At 47.2% G+C, this 14266-nt stretch overlaps 1 protein-coding gene across 6 annotated transcripts in view; it reads left to right on the top strand.

Moving 5' to 3' along the window:
- Positions 1 to 341: 341 nt before the first annotated feature.
- The window catches only part of SCTR (secretin receptor), a 119639-nt gene continuing 105714 nt past the window's right edge, over positions 342 to 14266 (top strand). For 4 of the 6 annotated variants that reach the window (XM_027768704.1, XM_027768703.1, XM_027768701.1 and 1 more), the window contains exon 1: positions 342 to 599. In XM_027768704.1, the coding sequence (XP_027624505.1) occupies positions 543 to 599 (57 nt within the window). In that variant the 5' untranslated portion in view covers positions 342 to 542. The remainder of the gene's footprint in view (positions 600 to 14266) is intronic. The other 2 variants (XM_006169595.3, XM_027768702.1) reach the window with 1 other exon arrangement.

Here is a 14266-nt window from a genome sequence, read left to right as displayed (position 1 = left end):
ACAGAGCACTCCCTGTGCCAAACCTTCTTTCACCCCAAGGGTGGAAACCATTCCATGCAGCAAGGGATGATAACGCTGAGGCTTAAAAAGTGGCCCAAGCTGCCACCGACACCCAGCAAGTTCGTGGCTTAGATCTGTAGATTCTAGAAAGAGTGCTTTTTCCGGATTCGGGGATGGGGATGAGGGGGTTGCAGAGTCAAAGGCTAAGCCAGCGTGCCCTGTCTGGTCTCCTCCCGCCGACTAGCCTGCGGAAGCAGCTCCAGGTCCCCGCGCCCTCCCTCTGCCTCCTCCCCTGCCAGCCTCTGCGCCGGCCCCCTGCCAGTCCGGGCTGGGTGGAGGCGCTCCCACAGCGCCATGTACTTATCAATGGGCCGGACAGCTTAGCGCGCGCGGCCACCTAGTCCGTGGAGGAGCAGTTCCCTGGTCCACCCTGGGTCGGTGGCCCAGCCATGGCTCCTCGGGGCTCGGCAGCCCGCTCGGTAGCTGGCCGGGCTTAGAGGCCCATAGCCGTCGGGGCTCCGGCTGGGAGCGCACTGGGCACCATGCGACCCTGCCTTTGGCTGTTGCAGCTGCTGCTGCTTCACCGCGCTGCGCACACAGTGAGTACCGCGTCGCTCCGCGTACAGGAGTCCCAGAGGCGACCTCTCCGGTCTACGCGGGATCGGGGTACAGGGGGGGAAATGCAGGCTTTCCTCTGAGGAATGGAACGCTTCCCTTCCATCCATTCTCAACAATCTCTATCCGCTCCTGTCCAGAAAGTCCCTTCCCCAGGCACTAAAAACAGCGTCGTTCTCCGCGGCTAACGCAGCGCTAAGATGCACGCCCACACCTTCCACCCTATGCCTTCCTCCTTTGGCCTCTAACTCCTTTCTAGACGGAAATTCTGGCGCCTCCCTGCAGTGCCTCCCTGGACACTGCTTCGGATGTTTCACTGAAACCTCTTAGTCGCCTTTTGAAGCAGATGCTGTCACCATCACTTCAAAGACAAGCACACACATACACTTCTTGTCCCATGCCAGAAAAAGAATTGGAGCCCTGTCTGTATGCCCCAAAGCCTTGACATCTTTGCACTCACCCAGCTGCCCTGGGAAAACCTCAGAAAGCTCTAGCTGCAGCTTCCGGACCTGTGATGGGACAGCTTGAAGCTCTGGCATCCTCTCTCCTGAGGAATTGGCTCCCTAAAATATGCATATTTGAGGGGCTCATGGAGCAGCTGGTCCCCACAAACCAGGTGCAGGAAGGGACCTCCTTGTCCCCTCTGGTAGCTGTCTTCTCAAGTGTTTGCCTTAACCCTGAGGCTGCTGTCAATGATACTGGGAGAGAAGGCAGCAGCCCCCCTCCTCCCAAACACACACGGAAAGTTGAAAATCTCCAGCCTCTCCTTTCTGGGATTTGTTAATGAGAAACCAGCTGTAGGATGGAAGAAATGGGAATGAGACTGGGAATGGAGCACAAATTCCAGAGCCGCCCATTTCCATTAGTTTTTCCAACTGGCCCCCAAGAACTCTGCTGCAGAAAAACTCCCCAGAGAGAGTGCTTGGGACCCAGTTCTGAGCCTCTAATCTCTGTCCTAAGCAAGTCCTCCTGGGTCCGATGATCCAGCCTTCTTATAGTACGTGCCTGTTGGAATATAAGAAAAACCTCGGCTTCCAGGGCTGCTGAGAGTGTTGGCACATGGGCGATGTCTGTCATTCTGGTGGCTCCATGACATGCCAGCAGCAGCAGCAGTTGGGAGAATGCAGTCGGACTCACTCCCAGCCAGCAGCAGCAGCAGTTGGGAGAATGCAGTCAGACTCACTCTGAATGTCCCTGTAACCTAGAGCCCTTTGTGCTGGCCTTGGAAGGTACTAGAACAACAACAGCCACTCATTAGCTTGAACTCCCAGTTTGGGGAAATGCTACCTGGCACTTGCCGATAGTTCAAAGCCAAATATAGCCTGTCAGTGTGTTCTGCAGTGGCAAGGGGTGGGAGAGGCAATAGCTACCTGCTTGGGCGCCCCCCCAGCCAGCCTTCTCCTCTAGTGTTTGCATTCACCCTAGGTTGCCAGAACCGGCACTGGGCTGCAGGACTGAGGTTCCGCCTGCATTTTTATCTCAAGGGGACCACTGCGTTGTCTCAGGAATAAGCAGAGGGTAAAGTGAGAGCCTTCACTTGGTTCAGGTCTTCAGGGTACCTTGGAATCATGCTTCATTCTTCCAATTTCCTCATTTTACAAATGAGCAAAGTCATATCCATGGGGAAAAGGAACATGCCCCAAATGAGCAGGTTAGTATTAGAGCAGAGACTAGAACCCCAATCACTTGATTCCCAACTACTCAAGTTTTGTCCACAGCCAATGCTCCTTGTATTACTTTTCGTACACTCATCTACTGCCTGTGTTATTTATTTGTCTATTTTTGGAGAGGTTTTTGCTATAGGGCACATGCGCATGCCAGAAAGACAGAGAGAGACAGAGAGACAGAAAGCGAGAATTCGCCCCCCAAGGGGGGATGGCCACACTGCAATCCCTTCTCCATTCTCCTCCTGGGATCTTGGGCATGCATGCACATGCACCCGGCATGAGTTTAAGCCGGGTCTGAGACTGGAACCGCAGTCGACTACACAGGAATCCAGCTACATAGCCATTACGCCAAATGCTGATCCCCTGCCTGTGTTATTATAATATGGTTTTCTGTGTGTAAGTCATGGACTTCTGTTGTTTTATAGACTTCTCCAGACCTGAAGTTGTATCTCAAACTTCTCAGTAGAGAACTCCTTTAATAAATAGGAGTGGAATTGACATATTTTGGTTGGAATCTTTCCCAGGTCCTGAAACCTTGCTTTCCTTCTGTTTATTAGACTCTGAGGGTCAAAATTTTGATTTTGAAATTTAAGTGTATTTAAATAAATTTTTATTCATTTGGGGCCCTCTTTGAGGGTGATCATTGGCATCTTTCTAATCGGGGAGAGGTCACTGAGGCCAATATTATTTCTCCTCCCCCCACCTCTCCATCTAGGGAGGTGTCAGAAGGGTCTTTTGCAAGTGGAAACCAAAAAGTGGGGATGACATGACCTTCCATAAGAAACACTGAGAACACCCCCTTTTGCTTCCCCCACGCCCATGCAGCTCATGAGAACTTTTACCTGAAACACTGTGGTAATTTTTTACTAGCACATCTACCCCGTTCACCCTCCCCAACACACTTTGAGCTTGAGCACTGAGACTTTGTCTTGTGCATCCTTTATCTCTAGAACCTGTCCCATCGAAGAGGGGGCTCAATGAGTGTGTGCTGAATGAATGAATGAAATAATAATGACTTGGCAATAAGTAACGAATCGTATTTTGAAGGCAATCATCACTTGCTCAATTGTACAACAATGTGTTAAGCAGTGGAAAATTAGTCACTCAATGTAGGGCTTTTTAATCCATGGCACCAGGCAAAATGCTGCTAGAAACCCTTAATGATTTAAGTGGGGGTTGGGGCTGTTTCCTCCTTCAAGGGAATCTCTCCTCTTTGACACCATTGACATGCAGACCCGATAATCCTCTGTGGTGGGAAGATCCTGTCCTGTGCTTTGCAGTGTTTAGCAATATCCTTGACTTTCACTCACTGCAAGCCAGTAGCGTTTCTCCAAAGTTGAAGTTTTCTCCAAAAAATGTCCCCAGATATTGCCGAATGTTCTCCAGGAATAGAGAGGGCAAAAATGCCCCTGCTTGAGAACCACTGCCTTGAAGGCTGTCACGGTTCAGGAAAGACACGTGATAGGCTAATGATAGGTGCTCTTTGCCCTTTGGATTTGGGGCAGTGGGGTTGGTAGTAAGAAACCTGGGTCTGAGGCTAGCAACAGGTGTACTTAATGAAAATTCAGTTCTAAACCAGACAAAAAGAACCGCTGTAGGAAATGGGTTTCTGCATCTTTTCTACCCTCTCTTCTCTTTTACCCTCATCTTCTCCCATCTGTCCCAGCTTGACAGCTCCGAAACATAAAATCTGCAAGCACGGAGTCTGGCACATAGAAGCCCCAGGTATGCGGTGGATCTCGCCTCTTCCATGGCGCATCGTGTTCCGCAGGCCACAGGCCCTGGGCTGCATGGTGAGCAGGGTCTTAGGAAGGCCTTCAGGGGGCACACGGGGAGCGTTATTGCTACCTCTTCAGATGAGTGTCATGGGGGGATTTTTAAATGAACCTAAAAAGTCATTTGATAGTTTTCTGAAGAAGTATTCGTGGATTCTTTCAAATATTTTATTCTCTTTAAAATGGATAACTGAAAAATAATGATATTATAATGATGACTCAGGCGTCTCTTGTTGAGCTCTCTTCCACATCGGATACTCTGCTAAGTCCTGCTAACCTATTTCTCACACAATCATTTCCCCCATCTATGAGGGGGGCAATGATGAGGGAACTGAGGCTCAGGGAGAGTCAGGGTCATTTGCTTGCAGTTCCTCAGCTGGAGACGGTGGCAGGAACTTGAACCCAGTGCCCCTTGCCCAGCACATGCATCTGTTCCAGTAGAGAGGCCTGCTCTGGCTTTCTGGTGCCCGAGGGGCTGTCATCAAACTGTCTCTCAAAACTCACAATCCATTAATTTTCCTTTAACCTAATCATTATATAAAGTATAAAACAAAACCAAATTATATACAGCACTTTATTGGAGGAGCCAGAGATGAGCCAAACAAATCAGAGAAAGTACTGCTTCCCAGGCTGCTTGGGAGGCGCGGGGGATGGGGTCCATGTCTTGGCTTTGGTATCACCTTCTGGAGTTCCCACATAGCTCTCTTTCTTCTGCCCTGTCCCCATTATCCCCACCTATGGTGGAAGGGCCCCATATTTCTTCTGAAGCCTAGGAAGGGTATAGTCTCTTCCCAGCAGCCCTTCTTGAAAACCAAAATTCAATATCTGGGATTAGAGGTCCACCCCAGAGCATCTCCTCCTGTGTGCCCCCCAACTTTGGTTCCTGCCTGCCTGCCCTTAGCAGGGTGAAGCTTCTCCCTACTGACCTTCATTCAGGCTCTGGGACAATCTGCAGCCCCAGGTAAAGCCCACAACACCCAGATGCTATCTGCTTGCTTACACTCCAAACAGCAGGCTGCTCGGCACGTGAGTGGAGCCCTGAGAGTAAGGCTGTCCTGGGGCCCACTAGGCCCCCACAGTCTGTGTATGACAGAGTGCAAGGGGCATCTGGGGGGGAGGCAGCTCTTGTTATTCCTGAGGGTTCCAGAGTCCTCTCCAGGATCCTCCCAGGTCCCACATGACTTTGCTGAGGTGCTTCCTGATGGGCACGTGTCTTACCAAATTCCTGACCTCTCTCCTCCTCTCTCATCTTCTTTCTTTTTCTTTTTTAAAAAAATTGCTGGAGGGCATGCACACTTGCTGGAGATAGAGAGAGAGCAAAGAAAAGTGAGAAAAGTGGGGGATCAGCACACTACAGTCCCTTCTCTTCCATTTCTCCTTTTGGGACTTTGGGCATGCACATGCACAATGCATTTCTCAAGCTGTCGGGTTCGGGACTTGAACTGCACGGTCAGTCATGTGAAATCCTTAAGCAACCTTAACTACCATGCCACTGCCTGGCTCCTCTTTTCTCATTTCCAAAAGATGGGTTTGCCTGCTGTTTCCTGAGAGTCCAGACTACCTGGATGAACTTCCTCTGCCCAATGCCTTACCCTTAGAGATGCATCTGCATTTTCCTGTCTTGTTCTCTTCCTTCCCATTTGTCTCAGTTAGCTGAGCGATCATAACAAAGTATCATGGACTGGGCGGCCTACAGCAGACATTCATTTTCTCACTGTTCTGGAGGCCTGCAGTCTGAGATCAAGGTCGGGCAGGGTTTGGTGTCTGCGAGGGCCCTCCTCCTGGCATGCAGCTTTCTCCTGTCTGACAGCCTTTACACTGTGTCGGGCATGCGGGAGGGGAGAGCACTTTCTGGTGGTTTGGTTTTGTTTTAGAATTTGTTTTTTAAATTTTATTTATCATCATTATTATTATCATTATTTTAATTTGAACAGAAAGAGAGAGTGAGAAAGCAAGCTGCCAGGTCTGGGACTCAAACTATGGTGAGCTGAGTGGGAGCCCGGCACTTAACCACCACCTTAACCCCTCTGCTGTTTCTTTTTACAAGGTCATTAATTCTATATGATCAGGGCTCTCTCTTTATAACCTTATTTAATCTCAATGACCCCCTTATAGGTCCCGTCTCCAAATAGACCCTTACAGGGAGATAGTACTTCAACGGATGATGTTTGGGAGGAAAATGCCATCCAGGGCATAACACTGTCTGAGTGAGAGGCTCTTTTCCTACCCAGGTCCTGGGGTGGGGTAGGTTTAGGGACTAGGTAAACCTCAGGGACTTTCTTCCTGAGATAATACATGACAGCCATCTTGCTAATCTTTCTCTTTCTCTCAACTGACTTTTCCCCATCACCTGGTCAACAAGTCTGCCCAGCCCAAGTGCTGAAGAGCCCTCTGCATTCCAGGCCCTCCTGGCACCTGTTCCTGATGGCCAGCTGCACGGAGGACTCACCCACACTCATTGTTTCCACTTCCACTCACTCCTTACCCTGTAACCTGGCTCCCACTTACCCACAGAAACTAGTCTCACCAATCAGCTCCATTGTGCCGCATTCACTGAACATTTATCAAAAATCTTTCTATAAAGATTTTATAATAATTGCATAGATTTTTAAAGGTATATGATGTTTCAATATACAAAGTGAAATGATGACTTCAGTCTAGCAAATAACATCAATCTCCTCATAAAGTTACTGTTTTATTTTTTATTTAATTTTGTGGTTAGAGCTCCTAAAATTTATTCTCTCAGTATAAAATTTACAGAATATGGTACAGCAATGGTCCCCAACCTTTTGGACACCTGGAGCTAGTTTTTATTTATTTTTTTTGAGAGATTTTCACTATAGGGTGCATGTGCTTGCCAGACAGACAGAGAGAGACATTAGAGACAGAAAGCGAGAAATCACCCCCCGGGGGGATGGTCACACTGCAATCCCTTCTCCTCCATTCTCCTCTCGGGATCTTGGGCACGCACGCACACACGCCCTGCATGAGTTTTAAGCCACCGGGTCTGGGACGCGAACCGCGGTCGACTACGTGGGAGTCCAGTGACATAGCCATTACGCTAACTGCTGGTTCCCTACCAGGAGCCAGTTTTGTGAAAGACAATTTTTTCATGAAGCTGGGGTAGGGAGGGATGGTTTGGGATGATTCAATTGCATTACATTTATGTGCACTGATTACTATTATCATTACATTTTAATATACAGTGAAATTATACAACTCACCATATTGCTGAACCAGTAGGAGATCTGACCTGCTTTTCCTGTAGCTTAACGGTCCCATCTGGGGGCTCCAGTGAGAATCAGAGGTGGAGGCCAGACAGGAGGCAGAGCTCAAGTGGCAATGAGAGTGCTGGGGAGTGGTGGCTGTATACACAGAGGAAGCACTTGCTGGCCCTCTGCTGGCCTCCTGCTGTGCGGCCCCTCTCCTAACAGGCTATGGGCTGGTACCAGTTTGTGGCCTGGGGGCTGGGGACACCTGCAATACAGTGTCATTAGCTAGAGCCCTCGTGCTGTGCCTCAGACCTCTTCATTTACTCATCCCACTGAACCGAAGCTTTGCACCCTTTGACCAACACCTTCCCAAACCCTCCACCCGCCACCCCCCCCCACCCAACTCCTGGTAGCTACTATTCCACTCTCCATTTCTATGTATTCAACTTTTAAAAAATACACACAGAAGTGAGGGCATATAGGTGTGGTGGTTAAGGCGCTGGATTCCCAAACGGTTGACTATCGTTTGAATTTCAGATCTGGTGGCCTGAAAATCATTTTGCACACATGTGTGTGCCCCAAATCCCAATTGGAGACTGGAGGAGAAGGGCTTGTGATGTGGTCATCCCCCTGGGGAGGGGGCGATTTCTCACTTTCCCTCTCACTCTCGCTGTCTCTCTCTACTGATTGCACGTGTTCTATAGCAAAAACTTTAAAAAGAAAAATGAGGGCATGGAGTATTTTTCTTTCTGTGACTGGTTTATTGCACTTAATGCAATGTCTTTCAGGCTTATGCATGAATGGCAGGACCTTCTTTTTTAAGACTGAACACTATCTCACTGTATGTATGTACTACATTTTCTTTTATATTCACCCGGGTGATTAGGTTCATTCTATACCTTGGCTGTTGTGAATCTTACTGCAGCGAGCATGGGAGTGCAGATGTCTGTAGGAGGTGCTGATTTTATTTCCTTGGGATTTGTACTCAGAAAAAAAGCCTGCTGGATCATATGATAGCTCTATTTTTAACTTTTTGAGAAAACTCCACCTGGTTTTATTTTTTAGAGAGATTTTTGATATAGGGCATGTGTGCTTGCTGGAGAGACAGAGAGACAGAAAGCAAGAAATCAACCCCCAGGAGGGATGGCCATGGCACGATTCATTCTTCTCCATTCTCTTGGGATTTGGGGCATGCATGCACATGTGCCCAGCATGAGTCTCAAACTGCTGGGTCTGGGACTCGAACCATGGTCGACTACATGGGAGTCCAGCGACGTAACCATTACACCATCTGCTGGCACTCCACCCTGTTTTCATAATGGCTGCACCGATATACATTCTATTCCCAGCTGCAGTGTACCAAGGTTTCCTTTTCTCCACATCTTTGCCAGCACTTGCATCTTTTATCTTTTGGGTATTAACATCCCATGAGGGGTGAGGTGACAGCTCATTGTGGTTTTGACTTGCATTTCCCTGATGACTAGTGATGTCGAATATTTTTTCATATACCCGTTGGCCGTTTCTATGCATTAGACACTTCATTCATAGTGTTTGTTTTTTTTTTCAAACAAAGAGGAACTCTCTTGTTCCTCTTTTTAAAAAATGTTTTGCTATTAGGCGCATGCACTTGCTTAAGAGAGACAGAGACAGAGGCGAAGAGTGAGAAATCATACCCCCCGACACCCTGCTGCCCTAGGAGGAATGATCATGTCACAATCCTCTCTCTCCACTCTCCTGTCGGGATTTTGGGCATACACACCTCGCATGCCTTTCAGGACTCGAACGGTGCAGTCGGCCATGTGAGAACCTACTGCCCCAACCTCCACACTACTTTCTGGTCTCCAGTTTTAGTCCTATCTAGGGTGATTACACAATTTGTGAAAGAGAAAAAACACTATGAATAGTTACACCACGTCGGACTCTCCTGGGCAGGGCATCCACTTGGACTGTCCTGGGCAAAGCGGACTGTGGGACTCTGGCCTCCCAGGGGCACATCACGTTGGGCACGCCATCCCTTATGCTCTTCCTTCCCTTGGTGTCTCCTGGGTCCCATCCTGTATCTTCTCCACACTGCGAGGATCACATCCCCAGGTTCTGTCTTTGGCCTCTCACTCACCAAATTATCTTCCTTACCAGTCTTACCATGCCATAAATCCAGACTTTCTTGACCAAACTTAATTTACCTCACTCCCAAGTCTACTTCTCTTTTCCTTGTTTTCCCTTTTCTTCAAATTATCAGACACCCAAACCAGATTCGTGGGACTTCCCGTCTCCTGCAGAATCTAACCCTTAAGGTCACATCTGGGTGCTCTCTCTCTCTCTCCTTGTTTTTAACCATTGCTACAGGGCATATGCACTCACTAGAGATAGAGAGAAAAAAAGTGAGTAAATATTCTGCCCCCCCCCCCAGGGGGGAGGTATGGCCACACTGCAGCTCCTTCTCCATTCTCCACTCAGGATTTTGGGCATACATGTAGATGCTCCTGTTGTGTTTTTTGAGTCGCCAGGTATGGGACTTGAACTGCAGTTACCCATATGATATCCAGCCATCTTAACCACATGCCACCTCTTAGTCCTCTCTCTTTTTATTTAAGTTTATTTATTTCTCTCATGAGAGAGAGAAGCACCCTCACCTTGATCGCATGCAGTGATCCCTCCCTGGGCCTTCTCAGCCAGTCAGGATCCTGGGTGCTCCTGTGCCCGGCATATACAGGACAGCTGGGGAACCAAACTCATGATCCATCATGTGGACCCAGGACTGGCTCCTTGACATAGTGGTTAATAAACACTGTGTGTAGGGAGCTGGATCCCATAAGACCAATTATAGTTTGAACCCTAGCCCCAGTGGTTTGGAAAACATACCAGGCACATACGTATGTTTGCCCAGAATCCTGACAGAGTGGAGAAATGGAGGAGAGGAATTGCAGTGTGACCATGCCCACCAAGGGGTGTTTTCTCTCTGTCTCTCTGTCTGTCTCTCTATCTCTCTCCCTGGCAAGTACATGCATTCTCTAGCAATGGAAAAAATATATTTTACATATAAAATTACATATGCTGCATCTACATGATATACATATAAAATATATATGTAAGTATATTTTTACATACCATGTGAATGCAGCACAACTTGAGCAGCACCTAACTGCTGAGCCACTGGCCCCCCCCCCCAGGGGGGAGGTATGGCCACACTGCAGCTCCTTCTCCATTCTCCACTCAGGATTTTGGGCATACATGTAGATGCTCCTGTTGTGTTTTTTGAGTCGCCAGGTATGGGACTTGAACTGCAGTTACCCATATGATATCCAGCCATCTTAACCACATGCCACCTCTTAGTCCTCTCTCTTTTTATTTAAGTTTATTTATTTCTCTCATGAGAGAGAGAAGCACCCTCACCTTGATCGCATGCAGTGATCCCTCCCTGGGCCTTCTCAGCCAGTCAGGATCCTGGGTGCTCCTGTGCCCGGCATATACAGGACAGCTGGGGAACCAAACTCATGATCCATCATGTGGACCCAGGACTGGCTCCTTGACATAGTGGTTAATAAACACTGTGTGTAGGGAGCTGGATCCCATAAGACCAATTATAGTTTGAACCCTAGCCCCAGTGGTTTGGAAAACATACCAGGCACATACGTATGTTTGCCCAGAATCCTGACAGAGTGGAGAAATGGAGGAGAGGAATTGCAGTGTGACCATGCCCACCAAGGGGTGTTTTCTCTCTGTCTCTCTGTCTGTCTCTCTATCTCTCTCCCTGGCAAGTACATGCATTCTCTAGCAATGGAAAAAATATATTTTACATATAAAATTACATATGCTGCATCTACATGATATACATATAAAATATATATGTAAGTATATTTTTACATACCATGTGAATGCAGCACAACTTGAGCAGCACCTAACTGCTGAGCCACTGGCCAACCCAGGGGCTCACTTCTTTATGGGATTTTCTTGATATTGCTGCTCTGGATATGACTGTATTAATCAACATTCTCCAGAGAGACAGAACCAATAGGGAAGATAGATGTAGATCGATGGGAGGGGATTTATCAGGGGAATTGACCCATGTGATTATGGCAGCTGAGAAGCCCCATGACAGGCTGCCTGTAAGCTGGAGACCCTGGGATGCTGGGAGTCTGGCTGAGTCCAAGTCCAAAGACCTCAGAACCAGGAGCCAATGGTGTAAGTCTCAGTCTGAGGCTGAAGGCCTGAGGGCCCAGTGGGCTGCTGGTGCAAGTCTCAGGGTCCAAAGACCAGAGAGTCTGGAGGTCTGATGTTCAAGGTCAAGAGACAAGGGCAGTCCAGCTCCAGAAGAGGGAAAATGGCCTTTCTTCTGCCTTTTTGTTCTATCTGGGCCCCTAGTCAACTGAGGGTGCCCAGCCACATGGGGGACGAACCTTCCCCACTGGGTGCACAGACCCATGGGCCAGTCTCCTGGAAACACCACGGACACACCAGCAGCAGTGCTGTACCAGCTCTTCAGGTTTCTTAGTCCAGTCAGGCCGGCACCTCAAGTTAACCAGCATAACAACAATATTCGCTTTCTATAGAAGTCACCTCCTGGGGGTCCCTTGCCACCACCCCGGCTCTCTCCTCCTTCCTCTTCTTAATGGCTGATGTGGCATGTGGCTCCTGCTTCAGCTCCTCACAGCACTTGTCTCTGCACACTCAGGCCTTTGGTCTCGCTGGTAGCCCTTGGAAACCACAAGTTTCAGTGGCAAGAATCACGTACCATGCATCCCCAGGGCCGGGCAGATTGCTGGGCTTATAGTAGGCATCCAAAAAACATTTACTGAAATTTTGGTTGCAAATGGTTATATGATAACTAATACCCTCTTCTTATTTCTCATTCTAGAAACTAGATTGTTGGGCCGGCAGGTGGTGTGGTGGTTAAGGGTGCTGGATTCCCACGTGGTCGACTGCGTTCAAGTCCTGGACCTAGTGGCTTGCTCTCTCACTTTACCTCTCTCTCTTATTCTGCCCCTCCCTGGTCAAATTAAAATAAATAAATAAAATAAAGTTAAAGAAAATAATTCTTTATTTAAAAAAAGGAAAAAGAAACTAGATTATTACTTCCTACCCTCACCAAAACTATTTCTTTCCAATCTTGAGTTGACAGGCAAGAAATTATGAAGTGTGATAAGAAAAATGGTGTTGAGGACCTCCATCTTGTCCAAAATTTAATAGATTTTCTTACATCTCCTCCCAGATTTTACCTTCTCCGATTTGAGTCTAAAATTAAACTCTCTCATCATCTTTCCTCTCTTATTTTGGATCTGTTTCATTATTCACTCTACAAACTGGATTTTTCTGCTTTCTAAAGAATAGGAAGTGGCTGCTCCATACATCCAAGTTTACATGCTTTCGAGCAAGATAGGGACTGGATGATGATGATGATGCAGAGGTGAAATGTGATGCTTTGCAAGGCTGACTCACTGGGGAAGGTTCCAGGCTCACGTCTAAAGACCTCCCTGAGTATGCAGGCCATACATATGCCTATGATCTGGGACTGGCTGAGGCTGGAGGTAGATTGTGGCATGAAGATCCTATTGGGGTGCTGACTCTCAGTTTCTCTCATCTATGGAAGAAGTTAACTTAAAAAAAAAAGGACATCCCCATTCCAAAAGTAAATATCCAAGAGCAGGAAGATTGTCCCAAATTGGATTAAGCTTTGTCCTTTGTTCTAACCAGTGAGATGGGACCACAACAGTATAAACCAACCAATCTAAGGACGAAAGAGCTCTTCCCAGGAGGGACTTGTTGGCTTGTAGGTTGAGCAAATACCTCAAAATATGTCTGCCATTTTGAAAAATACCCCAAAGAAAAGGATGGTGGAAGTTAAACACTCATGAAACAACTAATAAGAACTTGCATACTATCGTGAGTACAGCCATGACTGTGTGTTGAGTGAAACAAAGGGTGATACTCCCAGTAGATGTGCAAAGTTTCACTGAGCACTTTTGCTCTTTCTCCTTTTTTTTTTCTTTTTGCCAGAGGGGCATGTGCTCATCAGAGAGTGAAAGAGAGGGAAGGAGAGGGAGAGAGCACCCCTGAATGTGGCATGAACACACTTCAATCCTTTTTCCTCCATGTCTCCAGCCTGTCAGGAGTTTTGGTGTGCACATACGTGCATGGTTGCCCATATAGGATCTCTTAACCACTGAACTTCTTTGCCTTCTTAACATCTTTCTTTAAAAAAAAAAAAAAAAAAAAACGATAGGGACCAGTTGTTGGCCTTATGGCTAGGCCACTGGACTCCCATGTAGTCGACCGTGGTTTGAGTCCCAGACCCAGTGGCTTAAGCACATGCTGGGCATGTGCGTGCGTGCCCAAGATCCCAAGAGGAGAATGGAGGAGAAGGGATGTTGGCATGACCATCTCCCCTGGGGGGGTGATTTCTCGCTTTCTGTCTTGCTGTCTCTGTCTTTCTGACACACGCATATGCCCTATAGCAAAAACCTCTCAAAAAAAAAAATTCTAATAGATCAAACCTAGCAGAACCAACACTGCATCTAAAATGTGGGATACAAAAAGGTAGAATTCAGCCAAGATGGCAATAGATGGATATCAGTTCCATGATGCTATAACAGGCCTGGACATAATTTAATTCAAAAAGCCAAAGGGGTCCTTGAAGGAAGTCCCAGAGAAGGGAGTTAGCAATATCATACACAGTTGTTCTAATCAGAACCATGAAGAACAACTATAAAATGTAGGTGAAAGTCTATGAATTTTGTGTTCATTAAGCAAAAATAAAGTTAATTTGTAATTCCGGGAGAAGATAAAAAAATATGAAAAAAAATTTGTGGTCTAAATGTTATGGGACGGGCAGGTGGAGTGGTGGTTAAGATGCTGGACTTGAGTCCCAGACCCAGTAGCTTGCTTTCTCATGTTCTCTTTGTCTTTCTCTCTCTGGTCAAATTAGAAAAATAATAATAATAGATAAAATAATTCTTGAAAAATATTTCAAAAGCAAGAATTTGACATACTTTAGCAATTT

The sequence above is a fragment of the Tupaia chinensis genome, unplaced genomic scaffold (assembly GCF_000334495.1).
Source record: "Tupaia chinensis unplaced genomic scaffold, TupChi_1.0 Scaffold147282_1, whole genome shotgun sequence".
Lineage (NCBI taxonomy): Eukaryota > Metazoa > Chordata > Mammalia > Scandentia > Tupaiidae > Tupaia > Tupaia belangeri.
The sequence above is the reverse complement of the archived record's forward strand: the minus strand, read 5'-3'. Positions and strand labels throughout refer to the sequence as shown.